This window comes from Bos grunniens, chromosome 5 (assembly GCF_055505025.1).
Source record: "Bos grunniens cultivar Pamir isolate PY7600 chromosome 5, Bosgru_T2T1.0, whole genome shotgun sequence".
Taxonomy (NCBI): domain Eukaryota; kingdom Metazoa; phylum Chordata; class Mammalia; order Artiodactyla; family Bovidae; genus Bos; species Bos grunniens.
Window position 1 is genome coordinate 83139300 of NC_141169.1, and position 25491 is coordinate 83164790.

General features: G+C 39.1%; 2 protein-coding genes across 19 annotated transcripts in view; both read right to left on the reverse strand.

The window, feature by feature from the left end:
* Window positions 1–1829: 1829 nt before the first annotated feature.
* REP15 (RAB15 effector protein) lies at window positions 1830–5306 on the reverse strand. The gene has a single exon (XM_086401627.1). It carries the CDS (start codon window positions 5304–5306, stop codon window positions 4608–4610), a length of 699 nt encoding a protein of 232 aa, XP_086257753.1. The 3' UTR covers window positions 1830–4607.
* A 909-nt stretch (window positions 5307–6215) lies between these two features.
* Window positions 6216–25491, reverse strand: part of PPFIBP1 (PPFIB scaffold protein 1) — a 212127-nt gene continuing 192851 nt past the window's right edge. For 12 of the 18 annotated variants that reach the window (XM_086401612.1, XM_086401607.1, XM_086401602.1 and 9 more), the window contains 14 exons: window positions 25462–25491; window positions 22784–22955; window positions 22277–22309; window positions 20005–20155; window positions 19624–19752; window positions 17431–17581; window positions 16397–16508; window positions 16164–16252; window positions 12465–12587; window positions 11264–11389; window positions 10348–10536; window positions 8966–9145; window positions 8195–8260; window positions 6216–8069 (listed from right to left, as the gene is read on the reverse strand). In XM_086401612.1, the coding sequence (XP_086257738.1) occupies window positions 7983–8069; window positions 8195–8260; window positions 8966–9145; window positions 10348–10536; window positions 11264–11389; window positions 12465–12587; window positions 16164–16252; window positions 16397–16508; window positions 17431–17581; window positions 19624–19752; window positions 20005–20155; window positions 22277–22309; window positions 22784–22955; window positions 25462–25491 (1638 nt within the window). In that variant the 3' untranslated portion in view covers window positions 6216–7982. The remainder of the gene's footprint in view (window positions 8070–8194; window positions 8261–8965; window positions 9146–10347; window positions 10537–11263; window positions 11390–12464; window positions 12588–16163; window positions 16253–16396; window positions 16509–17430; window positions 17582–19623; window positions 19753–20004; window positions 20156–22276; window positions 22310–22783; window positions 22956–25461) is intronic. The other 6 variants (XM_086401617.1, XM_086401613.1, XM_086401605.1 and 3 more) reach the window with 1 other exon arrangement.

Consider the following 25491-nt stretch of genomic DNA (forward strand, 5'->3'; position numbering starts at 1 on the left):
TTTCTGGCATTCCTTGGTTTGTAGACACAGGACTCTAATCTCTGTCTCCATCTTCACATGGAATTCTCCCGTCCTCCATTTTTAAGATTTAAAGCATGGCCTTTAAGTCAGATGGATGTGGGATTTGAATCCAGGTTCTGTTTCTTTGTGATCTTGGGCAAGTCCATCTAAACTCTCTGAGCTTCTGTTTCAGAGAAAATGGGAACAGTATCATCTTCCTGAAAACGACTATGATTAGGTGAGTAATGTTTTCAAAGCCATAATATAAAAGGTGGCCATTCAAATTAAGCTTAGGGTCAATGCAGCAACCACTTTTTCTCTCAATTTTGCATATTTCAGTAGAATAAAGTGCAAGGCCTATCTCATAGACATTTAGGGACAAATGAGAATGAATCCTTAGAGAATTATTCATATCCAGAGACTTCTCAATTTCTGAGCAACATGTTAAGAGATTCAGTTCCTCGTTCAAACTGCTTATGATTTCTTCCTTTTGTTTTAGTCTCTCCCTAAGACAAGTAGATCAATTCTTCTGAAGTTAGAAGAGCCAGAAAATTCTTATTGTTTTCTCTGATATCAAATACTATGAAATTTGTTCTATATTAAAAGTTAAAATGTCACTTGTAATGCTATAAATGGGCAATAATGCTGTGTCATGCAGTATAAAGAGTAAAGCATGTACTATCATGTACATAGAAGTTAGTAAGAATAACATAATTTTTCAGTTAGAAAAGATGTTAGAAGTATAAACAATCATGATAAAAATCTTTTTTTAAGCCTTCATGACCAAATAATCCAACAAAATGTAGAAGTCAGGTCAGTTTCATGGGCTTGTGACTTACACATAGAAGAGCCCTGTGCTTGGCTTAGTATTTGTTGTCTCTGTCTTGAAACATTTTACAATTTTTTACAAAATTTTTTACACTCTGTATTTTCAGTTTGCATTTGGTCCCACAAATTACGTAGCCAAGTCTACATATGTAGATCAATTTTAAATATTAAGTTTTTTTTTTACAATTGGTTTTTGCTATATTTGAAATCTGCATTAATCCAATGACTGTCAGGGAGCTGTTTTTAATTTAAAAAATAACATAGAAAGTGAGTGAACCAAATTTCCAGTTATAGGATAAATAAAGTACTAATGATGTAATGCACAACATGATGACTATAATTCACATTGCTGTATGGTAAAATTGAAAGTTGTGAAGAGAATAGATCCTAAGAGTTCTTGTCATGTGGAAAAAATTTTTCTTTTTTCTTATATCTATATGAGATGGACATTAAACTTATTGTGATAATCATTTCATAATATATTGTCAAATTATGATGATGTACACTTAAACTTATCCTGTGTTGCATGCCAATTATATCTCAGTAAAGCTGGAAAAATGAACTCAAAAATAAATACATGCTTATGAAAAAAAGCGAGCGAAGTATGTTGATTGACGAGCATGTTAAAGAAACAATATGTAAATATATCCAGGTATGTGGATGGACTTTGGAACCCAAATATCCATCCAGACATTATACATTAAATATATCATGGTGTATACATACAACAGAGAGGACTACTTAGACACATCTTAATCCTAGTTGAACATTATAATTACTTTAGAAGATTAAAAAAAAAAAAAATCTCTTGGTTCCCTCTCTCTGAGATACTGATCAGTTGATCTAGGTGTGTTTGTAGCCTTGGTCTTTTTTTTTTTTTGCTTTTAAGTTTCCCAAGTGAATCTAATATGTATGCAGGGTTGGGAACAGAACCATTGATATCAGCCCAGAAAAGAGGAAAGTGAATATAAATGTATTAACATGGAAAGTTGTCCACAATATTCAGTGAAGTTTTTTTTTTTAATGCAGGTTATAAGGCATTTGTAGATCATATGATTACACTTGTGTAAAATATGTTTAATACACAATACAAGTTCTGGAATGGCAAACAGTAAACTGGAACAGGGGTCAGTGCAGGACTCATGAAGAAGTAACTTTCTATTCTTCTGTACTTAAATCTTTACATAAAAATGCTGATTAAGAAAAGCATGAGAATACAGTATTTTTAAAATCAGTAAAAGCTTCACATCTTTATTTTCATTAAAAAAAAACATGGTGAGTCTTTGATTTATATCTTTTAGCTCTTTATCACATGAATACTTACAATTTGTACTAGACACATCAAAATTTTGGTAAGCTTACGCTTCAATAAAATAGAGAAGTGTTGTCACAAGCATTGTCTCCTTTGAATTAGCTGAAGTCATTCCCCTTTCACAGATAAGAAAACAGAGTTAAACCTCTAGATTCTACTTTTTAAAAGAACTGAGACTCAAACCCACATCTGATTCCAAGTTGCATCCTCTTTTTTACTCTATTATACCACCTCCTTGATAGCTTGCCCTACACAGCATTGATGCAGACAGGGGTCACTCTATACAAGGAAACAGAAATTGACTGAGTAGTATAACCTTCCAGGCATATTCCAAGTAGGAATAATTATTGCTTAACAACATGAAGAGATGCCTCTCATGCCTATTTGTACCTACTTATGGAAGACAGAAGGCTAAAATGTTTTCCTTGAACTTTTGGTTTCCTGGAATGAAGAAATGTCATATTTAAGAAGTTTGGAAATAAATGTTCTAATTGTGATATATTGCATGCAGTCATCAGCAAATGATGTATGCTTTACCATCAACTGTTCCGAATTTGACCTCTTCACCCCTTCTCTTCTGCCACTTTGCTTGAGGCTACTCTTTTCTCCCATATGTGTATGTGACTGTGTGTGTGAGCATGTGTGCATGCTCAGTCACGTCCAGCTCTTTGCGACCCCATGGACTGTAGCTGACCAGGCTCCTCTGTCCATGGGATTTCCCAGGCAAGAATACTGGAGTGGGTTGCCATTTCCTTCTCCAGGGGATCTTCCTGATCCAGGGATTGAACCTACATCTCCTGCATTAGGAGGAGGATTCTTTACTACTGAGCCACTTGGGAAGCCCCAAGTCTTTTTTTCCCACCTCAGTTATTGTAAGTTTCCTAGCTGACTCCTGGGCTCTGCTGCTACTCTTTCCTCCCTACAATCTAGTCTCCACCCAGCAACTGAGTGAGGGTTTTAGTGTTTAAGTCGGATCAAGGCATGTCTGTCCCCAAATCACTCAGAATAAAATCCAGAGTCCTTACAAGTGTGATCTGCTTCTCCTCTTTGCTGGCTCCTTCCCTGACTGTCTCCTATCAGTCTTCTCCCTGCTCACTCTGCCTCTGTTACTATGTCTTGAACACACCAACTCCATTCCCAAGTCAGGCCCTAGGCATCTGCAGATTCCTAGATCTAGAACACTTTCCCAGATACCTGCATTGATGATCTCTATTCACATTTCTGGCAAATTGCCCCTTCTCTCTGAGGCCTTCCTTAATCACCTCATATAAAATAGTATCTCCTTTTCCTTTACACCACCCCTGACATTTATTTAAATATGCATTTAAAATGTATGCAGGTATTTATTTATTGTCCGTTTTCCACCATTAAGAGGGAAACTCCCTGATAGTAGGGACTTTGTTCTTTTTACTGCTGGACTGGCAAGGCATAGAACAGCGCCTTTCAAGTAACAGGCATTTAACAATCATGTGTGAATGAATCAAGCTTCCCTTTACACTTTAAAGCATTCTTTCTGCTTCTGTCCTCTAGAAGCATACAGGAAAAATTATTTTTCCTTCCCTAGAGTGCTGTTTTAATTCACCCCAGCTTTTAAGATAGTTTTTATATATGAATATACTTTTCTTACTGCAAATGCTGCTGCTGCTAAGTCACTTCAGTTGTGTCCCACTCTGTGCAACCCTATAGATGGCAGTCCACCAGGCTCCCCCGTCCCTGGGATTCTCCAGGCAAGAACACTGGAGTAGGTTGCCATTTCCTTCTCCAATGCATGAAAGTGAAAAGTGAAAGTGAAGTCACTCAGTCGTGTCCGACCCTCAGTGACCCCATGGACTACAGCCTTTCAGGCTCCTCCGTCCATGGGATTTTCCACTGCAAATGCTAAATAGATGTTAATCATTATCATAAGGGATTGTGATATGGGTTAAAATCATAGGTAAAGCTAACACTCAAACAGTCCCCAAGGGATCCCACCAAGGTCCTCTCTGCAGAGAGCAGGCAGCTTGGGATGAGGTGAGAGCCTGGGTAGAGAGGAAGAGAACCAGGCTCAGTTTTTTGTGTGTCCTGAATTGAAACTGGTTTTGTATTAATAAATACAACTGAAACTGTTCTGTAGTCTTATGCAACCCCTTGCCCTCCCCACCTCCCACCCATAGCAGTCAAAACCCATTTTACACTTTTAAATGCTAGACTTACTCTTATCAAACACAATTTGTTTTCAAGTTGAACTTTAAGGGTGACTCTATTATCCTTTCCTCCCACTTTTATTGTTGAATAATAAAAGATTACGCTAAAATTTTCCGTTTTCCCTGAAATACAGGTAGGCTTTTTTTCTGTCCATAATCACGCTAGGAGGTTTTGACCCAGGAGATGGTTTTCATTCATTGTAAAATCCCATGAGAGGATAAACTTATTAGAAGAACATATTTTTGTTTTATCTTACAGGTCAGTCTCATCCCACACGGCCAGTTCAGAGGATGCTAATATAAACCTTGCCCACCTCTCTCAGCCCATCTTTCTTACTCAGATAGTTTCCAAGCAGCTCCCTGATGGAGATACAATCTTCCGTTTCCAGGATGAATCGTGCCACAGCTGTCCCTCCTGGCAGATGACCCTTCGTCGTCTCTCTCTTGACACTGTCCAGGACGACTCCTCGGATGTCTTTAGGGTTTCCTGGCACACCAAAGATGATACACAGGCCAAGACAGTCCTCTCCTATCAGGTTACAGAATTCTTCCAGCTTGTCAAACCTACTTTTCTTGCTGAAAGACTTCTCTGCCTTGGAATCTGGGTTGGAGGGGTCAGATTCCACAGGAGGAAGAGAAGCCATCTGCAGTGTCTGCACGGCCAGCTGAAGCTGTATTTGCTTATCAGATCCCCAGAAGGTCCAAACCCAATCTGCCCCAAACAGGAAGGCTTGGCGCTTGGTCATCTTGGTGGTGGTGAGCCACTTGTCAGCTCCTTTCTCTTGGCAGAAAGTGACAAAGTGGATTAAGAAGATCTCATTGAGAGTGTTTGAATCTGGGCACAGATTGCTCAGTGTGTCTTCAAATCCAAGATAGGCCTTCAGTTTCTGAGCTGCGTGGATGATAGCTCCACTGACCACCTCACAGACGCTCAGAACCTCTTTGTCCTTTGGAGCCAGCTGTTGTGATGGTTTCTGCCCCATTTCCCTGCACACGCTGAACACTACTTCTAGATATTGAGCACGTGAACTGTTTTTTTTTCAGAGTAAAAATTCTGCAGTGAAGTCACATCTGTGAATGTGGTCCCAGTTTTCGAACTCTACAATTAAGCATATATACACACAGCTAAACAAACATGTTAGGTCTTCCTGTTTGCCAAATAGGTGTGTTGTACTCATATGGAGTCCTGCTGGTTTATTAAGTCAGAGATAGTTTCACAAAAAATCATCTGTCTTCTAGTTATATTCACCTAACTTCAAATATTTGGTAACCTCTTCTGAGACAAGTTTCCTTTTTTCAAGTTTTAGTTTTATTAAAAAATACTATTTAATTCTTTAAAGAAAGAAACATATGTATATAACTAACTTCTTTCTACAACTAACTTCTTCAAACTTGTAGGCAAGTCATTTTGGTTTGCTTTTCCGATACCCCTTTGCCATGATTCCTCATCCCCCAAGCTCAGCTGCCTGTGTTTCCTTTCATGAGAAAGTTTCTGAAGTAAAGGCCTTAAATTTTCATCTGTTGATACAGGCTATGCATGCTCAGTGGCTTCAGTAGTGTCTGACTCTTTTCAACCCTATGGACTGTAGCCTTCCAGGCTCCTCTGTCCATAGGATTCTCCAGGCAACAGTACTGGAGTGAGTTGCTGTGCCCTCCTCCAGGGGATCTTCCTGACTCAGGGATTGAACCCATGTCTCTTACCTCTCCTGCTTTGCAAGTAGTTCTTTACTGCTGAGCCACTGGGGAAACCCTGATACAGGTTACAGACCCCCCTCAAACAAATTTCTGAGAGTTTGTGAGCTGTAAAGAGTTGGTGTTACTACTCTTTAGATCCAAAATAAAGGCGACTTGGTTATTCCCAGTAAAGGAAAACAAGTAACCCACAATAAAAATATGAGGCAGTTATCAATTGACTTTATTTCTTTTCATATGGTAATACCAGCAGTGTAAATATCTTGTAAAAAGGATATATATCATCAAAAAAATTTAACCTATCACATATCATCAGTGATGTTACACTGTCCTGAATAAGGAATATTTGGCATCTGTAACAGTCTCCTAGTATTTTTAACCAGGACTGAATAACAAATGGTTTTTCAAATGTGACATATGTTCACATTAAAATAAAACACAAATACACAAAGAGTCCAATACAGTTACCAAATAGTACATGATAGGGACCAAAAATATTATTAGCATTGAGTCATTTTAATTATGAATAAATAGTAATTTAGTATCACAGGGTTCCTTGATAAGAAACTTGGAAACTTGCTAACTTGAAAGGTCATGCCACTGACATTCAAATATAGTTTATTAGGCAAGTCTTCAGACATATATTGAACTGCCCACCCTACGCTAATTTTTGAAAACCTGTCTTTACCACCACTGACTATCATAAGTAATGAGATAGTAGTGAACAAAAAATTGGATATTTTTCTGATACCTCTAGAAAATAATAAACACAATAACAGTTTTTATTGCAGCTTTCAATTTTCTTGATAAAGAATATTTGGGCCCTGTGCTACAGAAAAACATGAACTGCATTTTATCATCACACTATAGCCATTATGAAACTAATTTTGCAGTCTTTGAGTTACTGAAGTCTGAGACAAAATGTTCAGACAAGTAATCAGCTTTAAAAAAAATCCATTTGCTAATAGTCTGAGAAATGTGCAATTAATAACATTAGGCAGACTGTTAGTATTTTGATGCAATGATATGTTTAGCAAAGAGGAAGATAAGAAGCTTAATACTGTAAAGGGTTTTGTTTTGGTTTCTTCAGGAATTATTTCTACAAATTTGGGGGGAGTTTCTTGAACACACTCAGGTTAATAGCACTTAAAATGTCCCTCAGATTCTTCCTTATGAGTTAAGAGGATCCAAGACTAAGGCTGAAATTTTTAAAAAGCTATTCAATAATTTTGTGAAGTGTCATCAAAGAAGGGGTATTTCACATATGTTAATTTAGTCTGAATGATCAACATCATTAGAGTTCAGTTTGGGGGACAGAAATATCATTTGGACCTCTTCAAGAAACAGCTGGTATACAAAAATTTTGCTCACTGTGTTTTTTTAACGTGATCTTTTTACCATCTTCCTTATGTTACAAAATAAAAGTTCTATTTTCTATGTACTAAGTATATACATATATTTAGAAAAATATATAAAAATAGGACAAAAAGAGGCAAGTGGAGGTGTGGCTGGCATATAGTGGACACACTGAATGCCTAAGAAATTCCACAATTTGATTTCGAAAGCATGTAACATCCTGCTTCGAGGGCCGCAGTGCTATCACATCAATGTGACAAAAAATCATTCACATACTGGTCACTGCTTCCCAAATCCTCCATGCTGTGAATGTGGATGGAAAGACTATGGTAAAATACTCATATTAAATGCAACACTTTAAATATAATATATCACAGATTTTTTTTACATTAAATAGAGGAGAAACAATTATACTCTCATTCACCAGTGTCTCAATTGTCATGGCAACTTTAGAATTAGCACCTAATCCCTGCTTTCCACCTCCACTTCCACATGAGAAGTGGGAACGATAAACAACACATAGCCTGTGGCTTGCTGTAGATACTGTGAGTGTCCGAGGAATAGAGTGGAACAAAGACGAAGGGCTCCCTGCTCTCATCCAGGTGCTATGGTCAGACGTTCGAGTCTTCATCGGTGATGCTGGCACTGGGGGAACGGGCAGCAAAATCTTTAAACATGTCATCTTCCTTTAACATGTGCTGGAAGACAAGGAGGTGGGAGTCACATACACAGGCACCTTGAGCTCTCCACTACACAGGCAGTCCCCTTTGGGGTGACTGTCAAGCTTATTTTTAGAATATTTGAAATTCGTTTTACAACTTACAGTTAGGTTGTTGATGCCCTCAGAGAATGCACCTATCTGTCTCACTGTCCCTTCTGAGTCTTCCATCTGCAATGAACACACCACGACATGACAGACTCATTTGCACAATTTCAAGAAAAATGCAGCAAAATGAACACAAGTCGAAGAAGAAACAGTGCAAGTGGCATGGAATGGGGTGGGAGCAACAGAATACTTCCGAAGCCATCTCCTCCTACGACTGCAACTGGACATTAAAAATGAGAAGAGAAACACTTTGCTGGCACATTGAGCCCAAAGCTCTGATGTTGACAATGGCACCAAAGAATATTCATTTGAAAGCAATACTCAGATCCATGACCTGATACTGAAAAGGCTAAGGAGTAAGAGGTGTCCATTCCTGACTTGTTTTGGTACGTAGATTTCCTTAATACTGAGATAGGCATAACATAGGTAAACAGTACAGGCTTTGAAGCCAGCCTGGCAGGCTGGAATCCCAGCAATTCTACCAGCTCTTCTGTCTTAAGTTACTTAAGCATTCTGTGCTTCAGTTTCCTTATCTCTAAAATGGGAATAACAATGCTCCCTATGTTTTAGGATACCCTGAATATTAATACATGTAATGTGCTTAGGCTAGTACCTGGGATGTAGCAAACAATCTGTAAGTGCTTGTTATTATCTTACTATTATCTTTATTATTAGGTATTTGAAGAAAACATCTTTAGTTAGTAGACAGCACACAAAGTTTTCAAACAGTGAAAGAACTATGAAACAGGCCTATGGTGTCACGTTTACCTGCTCTAATCGGTCCAGGTCATCCTCATCATACAGGCGTACATCCAAACCAGGCTTAAATCCTTTCTTAGATGTCCCTCCTGATGCCTGTCCCAACTCCATCGGACAAACATATTCCTCCCCATCTTCCTGTTTCTTCTTTCTCAGGTTCCCAAAATTGCTGAAGGTAAGCTTCTTTGGCTTTAAAAGAAAAACAAACAAAAACAACCAGGGACTTGATAAAACTCACATGACAAAGGACCAGAAACACACATAATTTAAGTATTCACACTACCAAGAAAAGCAATTCGATGACTGGGTATAAGAAAAACAAAGACATCTCAGGCATTTGGTTAACACCCAAATATGATAAATGATCCTCATTATGAATCTCAGAAAATTAAGCTCGTTCTCCTTATTCACATCACTAGCTGGGTAGTCACTGTGAAAAGCCAAGAGCCTTAATTGTGACTGGCCTTAATGCAATGAGATTTCTCAGGGCTGAATCCAATTTTGCAAGGTCAAAAAGAGGAAAGAGCCATTATTGTATATTCTTTTTGAGCGAGGCTATGATTATCCATACCAGTAACTGCTAAAAGAAGCCCTCATTTTCAGGGAGAAAACTTTGAGAGAAGAAAAAAATCCATCTTTTCACTGGATAGTACCTGAGACTGTATTTAAAGGAGATGCTGATGTTGAGAATTTATATACAACAGACTCTTTCAGAGGTTTCAAATCTGACACATTTTTTTAAGGGAGAAAGGGAGCTAAAGAGAAAGTATTGAGTGGGTAGGGGGAGTGTTTTTTTCTTTTTTCTTTTCTTTTAAAAGGGGTTAGTGGAGGTGCCACGTTTGTGGAGGAACTGATAAACCCTATCTTCACATTAATTTAATTGATATAACAGACTTAGAAGAGTTCACAGAAGAGTGATTTAAAAAATAAAAAGTGATCTAAACTTGGTATGATCCATGAATCCAGGTAAATCTGAAGATATCTACTCTGTGCTGGTCTACCTTGAATCATTGCTTGAGTATCCTTTCCTAAATTGCAAGTCTGGTTATTTATGAGAAAAAAAAATATCCTCCTCTTATGCTTGATTTATCCATAGGATAACGGCAATCAATATTGGGCCCAAGACATGGACTTTCTGCATTGGCAAAAAAATCAATGGTAGATGCCAACATCATGTTCTTCACTCCTGTTAACTCTAATAAATGATTTGAGCAAAGATCCCTCCAGAAGGAAGCCTTCAAAAATGCATTTTCCTAACTACTCTTAAAGAATCATTTACCTTCAACCCATTCACAAAACTTAGAAAACCTAAGAAAATGGGATAGCCAGGTAACAGCCAAGACTGAGTCTTTGCCATAGGCAATTATAAAATGGTAGGAGCTTGAACCAACCTTCACTTTGGCGGTTGCGGTTAGAAGTACATAATCTGGTAACTCCATGGCATCCCGCTTCTGGTGCTGGGCTTCTGCACCGATCAGAAGGTTGAAGTGAGTGGCCAGATGTCTTCGCAACAGGGTCTTACTTGGTGGGATGTTCAGTAACTGAGCCATTGTTTCTACGTTAAAACGAGGTTCTAGAACCTACAGGAAAAAATAAGACTGTTGAAGGCACCATGGATCACACATGCCTGGATCGCGCTTTATAGTCGGTAAAGCTCTTTCATTTACTTATCTCCAATGACTCTCTTGACAGCCCGGTGAGGACAGACAAACTGTGGACTTTGATCTTCAATTTAAGTATCTTTTCTTTGTTTTGCCTAGGCTAGTGAGAAGCAGGGCTGGTCCTGACACCCAAGCATTACAAAGTTGGGGCTTCTACCTCTGAAGTGGCACCTTTGGGAATCGACTCCTTATGCAATATCAAGGTGCTGCTGCTGCTGCTAAGTCGCTTCAGTCGTGTCCGACTCTGTGCGACCCCATAAGACGGCAGCCCACCAGGCTCCCCCGTCCTGGGATTCTCCAGGCAAGAACACCGGAATGGGTAACATTAAGGTGCAGCAATGCAGTATTTAAAACCCCTCCCAAGGTTTTAAAATATGATTGTATGCAAGCTGATGGCCAGATGTTATCCAACATTAGTGAAGACAGTAAAAGAGAAATCAGTTTAAATTCAATCTAGATTATATGGTGACATTAATTTTAAAATATGGGGAAGAATACTCTGAAAGTAAAGATTCACTAGAAATGGCACAGAAAGGTTCAGTTAGATGACTTCAGGATTATGACAAGCAACTGATAATCTCCCACTCATTAGACTAATGGAAACAAAATGATAAGGAGTCAATTTTAAATGAAAGCAGAGTTTTACCATGAGCCCACCATGGACACCACTGCCTCTGAGGTTGGGGGCATATTCCGCCAGGTCCACGGAGCGCAGCCACTCCATCACTCGGTGATTGGTCCACTGCTGAACTTCTGATGGGGTGATGCTGTTCTATGGGGACAAACCACCACCCAGAGCTTTAGTCACTGACTACGGGGTTCCAAATATTAGACTTGCCTGCCAATTCTAAAGAGCCTGCCTCAGGGGAGGAAGTCTCTTTAAGAACATAGTTTAAACATTTTGTTAAAATTTTCCATCTTATTTCATGTCTGCAACAGCTGGTATCTAGCTGTCCTTTTTATAAGGGTGAGAACTTTCTCTGTCGTATCTGATAAATGTTGTCTAGGTTCCATTGCCAACAATGTGTCATCTATAATGCCAATTTAGTTTGTAAAGATGCAACTCCAGGTTTTAAGTATGTATGCCATGTTAGGATAGGATATGGTAGTACTGATGGTCAGACAAATGGAAATGGTGGGGAGATAAGAATATAATGTGAAATAAACTCAGTATTTTAATAAAGTAAAAAGTAAAGAATGTGCCTCATGGAGAGGAGTTTAGCGTAAAGGTGAAAAGGTTGTTTGCTAACTTGAACTCTCTTTTAATGAATGTATGTCCCAGAGTTTTAAGTTTTTTACATACTAGTAAAGCAGTGTTCCAGGAAAGGAAGTCTTTATAGTGAGACTTAACTCTGTGGCTTAAGGAGGCAGAAATATAAAATGTACCCAAGAAAGGAGGAAGTACAACTAAAACACAGCTCAGTTACACAGATAGACCCGTCGTGGGGGAAAGGAAGGAATGAGTGTGTACTCAGTTGTGTCCAACTCTTTGCGACCCCATGAACTGTAGCCCACCAGGCCCCTCTGTCCATGGAATTCTCCAGGCAAGAATACTGGAGTGGGTTGCCATTTCCTCCTCTAGGGGATCTTCCCAACCCAGGGATTGAACCTGGGTCTCCTGCACTGCAGGAAGATTCTTTACTGACTGGGCCACCAGAGAAGGCCAAAGGAAGGAATACAGAAACACAAAGCCTAAGAAGTAAATGAGGCTGGATTTGAGGCTCTGAGGGAGCCAGTTTCCCTTCTATGTAGGTGCCGAGAAGAAAAAAATAGGTCTTGGTTTCTCCACCCAGACTGTCACAAACATGGAAAGGACGGGCTGCAGAAACCTCAGCCTCAGGTGCTACCTCGTCAGAGGGTCGCCTCCGTAGACAGTTTGGCTCAAAGTTATTGATCCTTAGGACCTGGATGGCCCTTTTGATACTGAGATGGTGGAGCACACTCACGACCTTCAAAGACAGTAAGTCATCCTGCAAAACAAAACAAAAAACTGAGATGGCAGGAGCACCTTCTCAGGAGGATCTCAGAAAACTCAAGTAAAAGGAGAAGGGCCCCTCCAATAGGCCTCAAAGGCCTGTCAGGTTTTTCAAAGTTTTTATTTGGTAACAGAACCCTTTTTCCTGTTCTGAACAAAATTTTCTCCAGGACCCCAATATATTAATAGAAGAGAACCAAAATTCACATTGTTCCAGCTGAAGCTGATTTCTACCTGTTTATCTCTCTTCTACTGAGGGAAGATGTTAGGCCCAAACAGCTCTGAAACACACAGTGTGAAAAGCAGTAGCTAAGCCACTATGAAAAGTGACCCGCTTTGACGTGATTTGATAAAGCAAATAACTGAGTGCAAGTGATCTTCACTGATGACTGAGGGCTGGTTCTCTGAGCTGAGGCACATCGCGGTTTGGAGGGAAACCAGAAGACTGTTCCAGTTATACCATCCCCCAGCATCAAGAAATCTCTGGTTCTAGATTACTGTGCCTTATCCAGCAGAAAATGTGAACAGTTTGGGAAAAGCTATCTTAATCAATGCAAAGCTTTTGGTGAGAGGTAGAGAGAGAAGAGAAATGAAGACATTGTAAGTACCAACATATATCACCAAGCAATTCCTTTAAGAATAATTTTCACCAGTCTGTGGCTATAGGGAACTTCTCAAACACACCAAAACAAAGTATTTTACAAGAAGGTGATACGGGGAGGCAGTGTCAAGGTAAGTACCAGTCTACTTCCAAACACACCCAGAAAATAAATAAGGAAAATATCCACTTTAGCATACCTTACAGAAAACACATTTCTTTTCTTTTTTTAAGAAAACCTTTTATTTTGTATTGGGGTATAGCCAATTAAAATGTTGTGATAATTTCAGTTGGACAGCAAAGGGACTCAGCCATACATATGCATGTATCCATTCTCCCCCGAACTCCTCTCCTACCCCAGCCACCATAACATTGAGCAGAATTCCATGTGCTTTATAGTAGGTCTTTGTTGGTTATCCATTTTAAGTATAGCAGTGTGTACATGTCCATCCCAAACTCCCTAACTGTCCCTTCCCCTCATCCTTCCTCCCAGCAACCATAACTTCAAGAACACATTTCCTATATGGGAAAAATAACCTATTACAGAGATATTTTTAAAATAAAATGATAAGACAGCTTAGATCCAAGCAAAAATAATTTCCTGAGCTTTTTTCTAGATTAAGTTCTTTTTTTTCAAATGTAACTTTTATTTTATATTGGAGTATAGTTGATTTATATCTTAGTGTTATTAGACCGACTTCTTAAAAGCAGTGCTTGATGGTAAGTTAGAAAGGGCATTTACCATATTTTAATCTAAGATTGAGACACCTATTCAAAACATTTCCACATGGGCTATTCTCAACCAACTGAAGTCTGTCAGATTGAAGAGAAAAATCAAAATGCATAGTGTTTACAATGTAAATAAAACATTATTTTAGTTTAAGGGATTTTAAAAGTAGGGACCACTTTCTTTTAAATCAAAACACACTTTTTTGAGGGGAGGATTTTTAAAAAATCCTTTATTTTTAAGTGATTTTAGATTTCCAGAAAAGTTGCCAAAGATAGTACAGAGTCCCACACACCCTTTGCTCAGCTTGCTCTAATGTTAACTCTATATGTCATTCTCTATATAACCATGATAGTCAGCAAAACTAAGAAATTAACACAGACAATAATGAAATTCAATTAAACCCAGGCTTTACTCAGACTTCTCCGGTTTTTCTACTAGTCGCTTTTTCTGTTCCAGGATTCAATACAGGACACTACAGACAAACAGATTTTTTTATGACTTAGGATTTCTGCGGTCAAATCTTCTAAGGTAATTTATTCTTTCATAGACATGAAAATTATGTTTGCCTTTTGTGATTTTCAGTCTGAATTTGCTCACATTCTCAGGTGAGCAAATTCTCACAGCTCACATTCACACTGTTCTCAGTATGAACATCCTCATACCTAAATAGGCAGGCCAACAGCCACAAATGCACTCTGACTTTCTACTACCTTCTAACAGTGGCAACATGGTTAAGTTACCTGATTTCTCAGTTCTTTTGTTTCCTCATCTAAAAGCTGGGATAACAGAGTGCTACCTCGAGTACTGCTGAGACCTGAGCATTAATTATGAGTAAAGAGTTTAACAGAGTGCCTGGCACAAAGTAAGTGTGCAACAAGCCACACGCTGGTGTTATTTTACCTGTACCTTACATGATGTACCCACCGTGGTTCAAACTTCTGTTTCAGTGATGGAGAAGAAAATGAGCTGGACCCCAACTTTCTTTGATATTGAAAAATTCCTAAATAAATCAGCTCTTTGAAACTTTCCACTTATTTTAAAAAGGTACTTGTCTGAATCGAGAGAATATCATTGATATATATACATTGCAATGTGTAAAATAGAAAGCTAGCAGGAAGCTGCTATATAATACAGGGAGCTCAGCTCAATGCTCTGTGATGACCTAGAGGGGTAGGATGCGGGTGGGAGAGGGAGGTTCAAGACAGAGGGGATACCTGTATACTTACAGCTGATTCACAGTGTTATACAGTAGAAACTGTACAACACTGTAAAGCAATTATATTCCAATTAAAAAATAAAGCTATTATATAAAAATAAAGGAAAGTTAATATGGGTATATGATTCTTATATAAATTAAGAGAAAAATATACTACAAGACTTTCATATTTAATTTAAAAATTTTGTTCAAAAGTAATTAGAGCAATTTTTAACAGCTTTCACAGCAAGGTCCAAGTCAATAAAATTAATTTAACAGTTTCCACTGTCTTAAAAAAAAAAGATACTTGTGGTAGTTGGATCCGTATCCTAGACCACAAAAAAGCCATTTAAAAAAAAGTATCTTAGGCAGGACACTCCTAGTACCATGAAGTCTAGAACAAGTTCTCCTGCAACCCATCTCTCCCTGCTGTTGTAAAGTGGGGAAAAGTTTTTCTATGCATTGGACAGAAGGCTAGAAATAGCCTTACAACAGTAAGGAAGGAATCCGAGTGAAGCCCTACCTTTACCTGTCTCCTCTTCACTCCAGCAGAACTGGGCTGAAGTGAGAAGGGCTAGGGGGTTTCAGGAAATAGTTCTCAAAAGGGGAAGGAAGGGAAAAGACAGTTCCAACGGTACTGTCAGAAGGGCAGCCTTTCTAGTGGTCACTACTAATAGAAGTGTACCACTTAGAAACTGCCAGGGTTGCAAAACTCTACTTTCAGTTTTAAATCTTTTTATGAGATGTTATTCTATATCATAAAATGCACCCATTCAGAAGTGTACACATCAATGTCTACATTGTTGAATATATATAAAGTTTTATGTAGCTTAAGTCAGGGTTTCAGAATTTCCCAAGCCTATTACAATCACCAAATCCCATAACATCAACTTAGTAAACTCTGCCTGCCCCTCTCCTCAAGTTAAAGCAATACCTTCAAAATCTGGTGGAACCATTGTAAAAACACTGTATTTTGCTTACTCGATTTCTGTGTTTTTCAGAGAAAGGTAACTTTAGCCTCCCCAAACCCCAGGAGTGAGTCACTTACAACAGTCATGTAATGAAGCATTCGACCATCTACCCGTCCTTCATCAAACTGGGTCTTGTACTGGGGGAGGCCAATATCATCCAACCATCCTATGGATAGAAATGAGTTCCGTTAAGGAGCCACAGAACATCGGTTCTTGTGATGAAAAAGAAAGAGCAGCTATATATGCGTGTGTATGTGTGGGTGTGTGTATAATTTTATACACACTCATTCATGAATTGAAAACCTCTTACTAGTGACCCAGTTGAAATCCAGCTTTCCATGATTGGTTTCTTCTTCAGATCCCAGGGCTTGCAGTGCCAGTTGGAGTTTCTTTCGATGAAGGGAATGCTTGATTCCAAGCTCCTGAAACAGTAAACAGAAACACTGGCATTACAGCTCTGTCAACATAGGATGGCAGCCATTGGCAAAGGATGCCAATACCTCCAAAATCAAGCTAGTATTGAAGACTCAGTAATTACATTAAATCAGAATACTAACCCCGGCTATAAAATGTTGCTGAACAAAAGGCTCCCGGAAAGCCAAGACCACTGCAGTTGATTTAGCGGTATTCTAGATATTCCCACTAGGCTCCTGCCTTTGCAAGATTGGAACTGTAGGATGCATAACACCAATTCTACTCTCATTTCGTGCATGTGTGCTAAGCCGCTTCGGTTGTGTCCAACTCTGCGATCCTATGGACTACTGCCCACCAGGGTCCTGTGTCCAGGGGATACTCCAGGCAAGAACGCTGGAGTGGGTTACCATGCCCTCCTCCAGGGCATCTTCCCAATCCAGGGATCAAACCCACATCTCTTATATCTAACATGCATTAGCAGACGGGTTCTTTACCACTAACGCCACCTGGGAAGCCCACTCTTATTTTGCACCAGATGTTAAATAATTGGGAAGAAATGTTAAATAACTAGGCATAAAATGTAGGGCTTTTCTCCCTTGTGCAAAGTACAATTGAATTGCACATATTACATTGAGAAGACGGACCAATGATAAAGCCACAGAAAGGTTTTGAGAATATTAACTGAAACTTTATGATTATGGCTCTATAATTATTCTTTCATTAAAATGCCCAGTGGCTTAAGTGTCTCAAAGGAATCATTAAGACCAGGTCCTCCCTTTTTAAGTCCATGAGATAAAATAAGCACAAAGCAGGAACTCAAGCTTTTTGCAGAGTACTTACTAGCCCTACTCACTTCCCTTTCTGGAAAATAAAACAAGCCTATGTTCACATTTTCTGTCGCCACTGTATAAACAAAATAGAGGCATTCACCTTCTCTAGGTCTTGTTGAGAAGCCTGCAAAAGTGTCTGGCCAGATGCAATCCAGTGCTTGCCAGAATTCAGGTAGGACCCCAAACCCTGTTCCACCAGCCAACTGCAAACCTGATCCTTGGTCCACTTGGCAAATGGCATATCCAAGTCACTATGGGAAAATGAACGATTATATGAAAAAACAGTTCAAAGTCAATCCTGTAACTTATCATGAGGGCAGAACAACTGCATGTTTAATAGATACAGAGATTCCCATCTGATTATGAAAAGTCTAATTTTTAGGATGTATTTGGTGAAGGAAATGATACTTCCTCATAAGGGAGATGCATGCTCCCTTGTGTCAAACAAAGCCACAAAAGATTCAACATGATTTAACAAGACCATGTTCTGTGGAAGGAGACTGAGTTAAACGCACTGATCAAGGTATTATACTAGTATCAACCAGTGTTGTTTAGAGGTTGAGTCTTCAGAGAACACTAGATCAGACTGAAGGAAACTCAAGTCTAACTTGAATTAACTTTAGAACTACAATTTCTCTCCACGTGGTATTCAATGAGAAGAGGGCAATATGCCATTCCTGAGTATGAGATAGTGCAATCAAAGTAAATGTTTGCTTTCTTTTGTTATTTTTAAGTTAATTTTTAATCTGGAATCTAGTTGATTTACAATATTGTATTAGCTTCTTACGCAATTTTTACAAATAGCATTCTTGTTTGGAAAAAAACAGTGGGGCAATGAACAAGAAAATTTCTTTTTAGAACAGCACAAAGAGCTCCTCTACTGTGTACAAGAGAACATATGGCAAACGAGACTGCTTCGTGTTTGAAGAAGGCCAAAGAGTCTCCTCCTTGATGAAACCGGTGCCCACTGTTCTGCCTGGGTGGGAGGGACCATGTGTGAAAGGTTTTAAGTCTATTCTCTTTTTAAAGATTTAGTATCATGACTTGTGCTATATGTTTGCCAACCACACCCTTTGATGTTTAGCAAGAATGTGGAGCAGTTTCAAACCAGCCCTAAACTGGGATAAAGGTGTAGGAAAAGTTCTTAGAGTCTTAACAGATAAAACATTACACAGTCCTGATGAACTGAATTCTGATAGAATGTATGTCTTTTAAGTGCTTTCACAGAATCTATTAACTGTTAACGTTTGGTGGTTTAGTTGCTAAGTCGTTCCTGACTCTTGCAACCCCACGGACCGTAGCCCGCCAGGCTGCTCTATCCATGGAATTCCCCAGGTAAGAATATTAGACTGGGTTGTCATTTCCTTTTCCACGGGATCTTCCTGACCCGGGGATCAAACCCATGTCTCCTGTGCTGCAGGCAGATTCTTTACCGACTAAGCTACCAGGGAAGCCCTGTTAATGTATACTGAACAGTTATTTTTTTGCTAGATACTTAAAGCATATTAACTCATTCAATCATCACAATCATCTTTTTGGGGTAAGTACTAATTCATACTATGGGAAACAGAGGCAGAGAGCATGAAAGTAATTGGTTAAGGTCACTCAGCTTACAAGAAGTGGTGAAGTCAGAAATCAGGTCCAAGCACTCTATCTCTAGAACCTATTCTCTTCCCCTCCCCCCTTAATTATAGCTGAGTTACAATGCTGTGTTAGTTTCTGGTGTGAAGTAATTCAGATATATAAATATATATATATATATATATATTCTTTTTCATATTAATTTCCATTACAGTTTATTATAGGCTTTCGAATATGGTTCCCTGTGCTATACCGTAGGACCTTGTTGTTTATCATATATATAATAGTTTGCATCCGCTAATCCTAAACTTCCACTCCGTCCCTCCCCCATCGCCTCTTCCCCTTGGCAACCACAAGTCTGTAGATGCTTTTCTTAACCACTACACTTTCCCATCTTTCCAGAGCTACGATTTAGAGTTCCTATAATTATTTTTTATGTAAAATTTAAATCCAAGAGCCATTCTAGTACAGATGTTGCTGACATTTCAGCTCAGGTTACTCGCCTAGCTCACAGAGCCCTCACCTTCTGTATAGTTCCTCATTAACCACAGCCAAACGGCACTGCTCTAAAGATGACAGAGGCTTCCAAAGGTGCAGCAGTAAGCAATGGATTCAGCTGTCTAACCCAGGGTCAGTAACAACACTGCAGATGCTCACAAGACCTTGAGGCTTGGGAGGTGATGCAAATGTCCATTCATGTGGCTGCTCCTACCTGTTAGACTGTCCCAAATCACGAGACCAACCCAATCGGGGCCCCGCAGTTGCCCTTGTCCCTCCTCTTTTGAATTCAGACTCAGACATGTCATCTGGGTTGAATGTAGTGGACTGACTTCTCCTAAGTCTGTAAAGAAGACATAGCACATTAGACCTGAAGACACCTTTGACTTTAATTTGAACATTTTAAACTGATGCTTATGTATGTATGGTTAGAAAAGACATTTGGATTTAAACATTGAGACTCAATGAGTTAATGAATCCCAAGTCACAACCTTCCCTCTGTCAAAGGATCACAAAAGCCCTATAACCATTTTTAGCCAGTTTCCCGATCATCCCTACATTTGAGCCACATATAGGACAAAGCTCTGTTACTTACTTTCCAAAGAGTCTCATAATACCCCGGGATTTCTTTTTGGAATCTGGAGATGGTGGAGACATCTGGAAGGGACTACTTCCCTGTGAATTTTTCGGCCGAGAAGATACACCAGCCAGATCTAGGTGCTCCGGTGTCTCCTTCTCCGTTTCAGCTATTCCAAGAACAGAATACACACTTGATGAATTTTAAAATATGGGATGAACACGCCTAGATGTTAACCTCCTCGGTTTAAGCAACTGTTAAGAATTCTTCTTCTGTTGATCTATAAACCAGTGACTTAGAAAGAGCACCCTGCAAATATTAAAAATGGAACACAAATCTACATCCTACTCTACCATCTACTTTGTTGTGTATCAAGTTTATTAACATGGGAATTACATATTCTTTGAGATCAAAGGTAAAATAACATTACCATACTCTTTCCTTAACTGATTTGAATGCATAATGAAATCATTCTAGAAATTACTGCAGCACTTGGTACTGTTGACTACTTCCTACAAAGCCATCATCTCCTTTAGCTTCCTGACATGACACGCTCCTAGATGTGTCATCTGAAAGTTTCCTTGCTGTAGCGCTGTTTTCTCTTCCTCTTTCACTCCAAGATTCTCTCCTGGGTTCCTTCTGCAGGATCTTTTGACAGATTCACTCACTCTATGCTCAGCATGAAATGATGACTTTGCTCATTTCATGAACAAAGCAACTGGTATCAGAATCTCTGAGCCTAATAATCTCTCTCCCCAGCTTCAGTATCTGAATGTCAGTGGATATTCCCAATTTGATGTGCCAAGAGTACCTGGGACTTAACAAATCCACCCAATTTTCCTGAGAGTCTTCTTTTACATTGTCTTATTTCATATTTCATTAATACCAGGTAACTTTCTCCCTGTTACTCCAGTCTAACCTCTCTGTCATTTTCTTTTCATTCCCTTCTCCCCTTTGGCATTTAAATCAAATTGGTTACCAAGTTCTGGGAATTCTTAAGAAATTTATTCTTAATTATAACCTGTTATGTTCCAAGAACTAAGAAAAGAATGAACTGGATAGTCATAAATTTTTCTTATTAAAACTTTTCTTTTGATATGAAACTAGTGCCTGTTGATTTTGCTTTAATAGAATAACACCCAAATCTGCTATCCTCAGACTTCCCAGCATCAACTCTCCTCATTTGTTTAGCTGTCGATCTCACACTAGCAAACACAAGGATGCTGATTCCTCGATGTGAGAATATGCACTTTTACAGAGCAAAGTAAAAATTGTACAAAAATCACAGGGACAGTGTTTCAGCAAGATCTAACAGTTGCAGAGGCTGACTTGTCTATGAAGCAGAGCTGTGATTACAGGTTATGGTAAGCAGCATTGATTGGCCTCTCAATATCAACAATACATTTCTCCTAAGAAAGAAGCAAACACATTTGAGACCAGTTGTCTGGATAGATCATTTTCATTCATCCTGTGTATATGCTGGACATTTAAGGCTATGAAGAGAGAGAAGTCACTTTTGTTGACCCATATTAATATGTGGATACCTATACAAGACAATAGGACCTACTGGGAAAATCCAAAGGAATCTATCCATTTAAACCCTACAGCCATGATAGAGGTACTGGGGTCTCTGAAAATGCTGCCCAGCTCTTCCTCATTTTAAAAGCATCCTGTTTTTATTTATTTTGAGGATAACCTCCCTACTACTGTATTCTTTAAAAAGGAAAACTGAGCTTTCCCTCTCCTAAAATCACTTTGGGGGTGATTCCTCAGATATTGTTGTAACTAAATGTCACCTCCATCTTCAAAGTAATATGTCAGAAGGATGTTCCTCTAAGAGAAGTAAATCTAAAATGATCATTTTTGGTGTCTTCCACAGACCTGTTCAGCTAAAAACATTTCTTTCTGGAGTCTGGGGAAATGTTACCATCGAGGAGGAGCTGCAAGGCCCTGGGAGTTAGTGTGATGTGATGTACTTTGGGGTGAAGGAGCTGGATTTATGACGCCAGGAAACTCCTGCCCTGCACTTTGCCGGCCGCTGGGCACATCTAGGTCCTCACAGAGCTGCTTGCAAGGTGCCATTAGCATGGGTTACAGCAGCATTTAGGCTTAGAAGAGGAGGCTCTACAGACAGTCCTGGTGAGCAGAAGGTGGAAGGAATCCTCTGGAGTAGAGGACTCCATTTTCTGATGCTGCCAGCTCGCTGTCTAGAGATCAAGATGCCAAGAGCAGGGATTAGCTGGGTTGGGAGCACAGCGCTGGCAAAGGCAGGCATGCAGGGGTACGGTACCTAAGGTGGGTGCACTGGCACTTCGTTTACGATCTTCAGAAATCCCAACAACGCACACAATCACACGCAGCCCAATGGAGAAAACACAGGGGAATGACAAAATGAAACACAGATCAAACTCCTACTCACAAAATGCACAGGGAGAGGGGGCGCCACACTGTGCTTCCAATGTTACACACAGACTCTATTAGCAGCGTCAATATGGGGTGAATTTATCCGCTTTCAGAGTAGATGGGAAGCTGTTTGTAATGATGTCAGAGAGAGCCACGGGTTTTGGTTTTTCCTCTAAGTTTACACCCAGAACAGGGAGCAGAGTGAGAGAGTCCACACCAAGCTATCTTTACCTCTGAATTAAGCCTGCGGAAGCATTTTTTGTTAACTTTTCCCCCCAAGTCATTCACCTTCATTTCTGAGAAAAAGAAATGTACAGATAGATGAATAAGGGAAGAGATTGGTCTTTTCCTGACTCTGGAAGAATTAAGGAAATGGCATTTTGGCCACACATACCCAAGTTTGGCGCACTTGCTGTCCTCTTGTTACTTTTGATTTTAAAAAAACCACGACCAAAGGAAGATCTGGCTTTCCGAGTGCCAAAGGGATTGTCATCCCCAGAGGCATCATGTCCTGGAGCTTTGGGAGGGAGGGTCCCAAAGGGACTGCTCTCTACCGGAGCTTTATCCTGAGAGAGAAATAGCGATGAATGTAACACAGCATGAACATGCATAATTACTGGTACATGGCAGTACCAAATACATTACACACGTGACTTTAGTTAAAAAAGGATTACTGAACACATTCATTAGGAATGTCAAATGTCCTGTTAGAAGTTTAAAAAGTCAATTCTGATTTTTACTTAAGGAACAGCAACAAAAACATGGTCATCACCAATCTTAATCCATGTGTTTAGGGCTTTAAGTATTTAGGATAGATATAGACATTCTCAAATTTTATTTTATTTGCCTCATTCCCTCAAAGACACAGAGATAAAACATTACATCACTGGAGTAGCAGTAGATTTCCTACTTTCCTAACAATCATGACAAAGACCTGGTTATGACATAGTTCACAGTCTTTATAATTACAACAATAAAATCCCAATATAATGTAATTATTCTATAAAGTAGACATTGGTCCTGAACTTCTATACCAGCAGTATAAGAACTTTCTACTCCAGTTAGTTTAAATATTTCCTCTCAAAGAATTAATGATAAAATGAAAGCACAATCAGCAACTATTTAAGATATCTAATTTTGAAATGGGATTCTGGGTTATATTCATATCTCACCTGCAAGTTACCAAACATGGATTACCAGTTTTCAATGACTGTGATACATTCAAATATGATTAACCATTAAAAAAATACACTGAAATTAAATTTATCTCGATTGATTCAGAAGCCACTTCAGATCCTCACAATATTTCAAAATCCTTATCAAGAACTTTAACTGTGGCTTTAAATATAGGTAGACCTCCTTTGATTGCATCTCCCTTTATTGTGCCTTGCCGATACTGTGTTTTTAACAAACTGCAAGTGTGTGGCAGCCCTGCATTAGTGCTATTTTTCCAACAGCATGTGCTCACTTTATGTCCCCATGACACATTTTGGTAATTCTCACAATCTTTCGAACTTTTCCATTAATATTATATTTGTTAGGGAAATCTGTGATCAGTGACCTTTGATGTTACTATTGTAAAAGGTGACAGCCTGCTGAAGGTTCAGATCATGGTTAGCATTTTCCAGCACCTTTTAATGAAGGTATGTAGGTGGTTTTTGTTCATATCATGCTACTGCAGATGTAATAGATTATGGTAGTATAGTGTAAATATAGCTTTTATATGCACTGGGAAACCAAAACGTTTGTGTGACTCACTTCACTGCAATATTTGCTTTATTGTGGCGGCCTGGGCCTGAACCTATAATATCTCCGAGGTCTGCCTGTAACTTAATTTTGAGCTTTCTGCTTATTTAAATTGGTAATTATACTGTGTTAGTATTATCCAAGGATTCTTTTGTCTGCATGTTCTCATTTCTTGAACATCTCTCGTCCTCTCTCTCTTTTCTGCAGAAATAGAGAGAAGGGCAAGAGAAAGGCAAGAGAGAAGGGCAGAGAGAAACAAGCTTTTAAGGTGGATATTTTTCTCTACATTTCTACCATTCATAGTAACTAAACATGTACAGATGCCACAATTCAGTGATTCTGTTATCTACGTCTCAATGCTCTATGTCACACCACTTACTGAATTAGCAAAACAAAAAGAACAATGACTTGAATTGTGACTGATCTACTTTCTGTGCTTTGTCAGTTACACCTACTCATGAGTCAAGGCAGTAAGAGCCAACAGTCGAGAGACTGCATCTGGAGAGAGTGTGCTTACCAGACTGTGACCTGTGCAAGGTCAACATTTGAAAAACAGAAGAAAGAAGAGCCAGAACCCATGTTGACGATGCCTTAAAAATACCAGAATGTCTGCTGTGGATAGACACTGGTTATATAATATAAACAGCTGGTGATCTTTCTAAGAAGGGCTTTTTGTGAAGTGTAAGGAAACCCAGGTTTGGTTGTTACTGTCATCAAGTAGCATAACCAAGAGTTCAGAGCTTCGCCTTTATTTTGTTATTATTGACATGAAAGTCATATAACATAAAAGTAACTATTTTAATTTTTGGCTGCGCCACATGGCTTGTGGGATCTTGGTTTCCCAACCAGGGATCAAACCCATGACTCCTGCATTGGAAGTGTGGAGTCCCAATCACTGGACCAGCGAAGTCAAAAGTAACTATTTTAAAGTGAGCAATGCAGTGGCATTTAGCACACTCATAGTGTTGTGCAACCAACACCTCTACCTAGTTCTAAAACATTTCCATCATTCTAAAGTAAAACCCCTTATTCACTACGCAGTTTCTCCCCATCCTCTCTCCTCCACCCCTGGCAACCACCAATTTGTGTTCTATATCAATGGATTTACTTATTCTGGTATTTTACATAAATGGGATCATATAATATGTGACCTTTTGTGTTGAACTTCATTTGGCATGTTTTGCAGGTTCTGAGAATTTTGCTTTATGGGAGACATTTATGTAGTCTAATGTATTAAGCAATCTTATGCATTATGTATTAAGAAGTCTGCTGCATGTATTAGAACTCTCAAACATTTCTACATTGTAATCTGGACATAAAACTTACTTCTGAAGGCTTTGGAATAGACTCCTTTTC

What these genes read in the sequence shown, in the direction of transcription:
- REP15 (XM_086401627.1), bottom strand. Translation starts at nt 5,306, where the DNA reads ATGGGGCAGAAACCATCACAACAGCTGGCTCCAAAGGACAAAGAGGTT.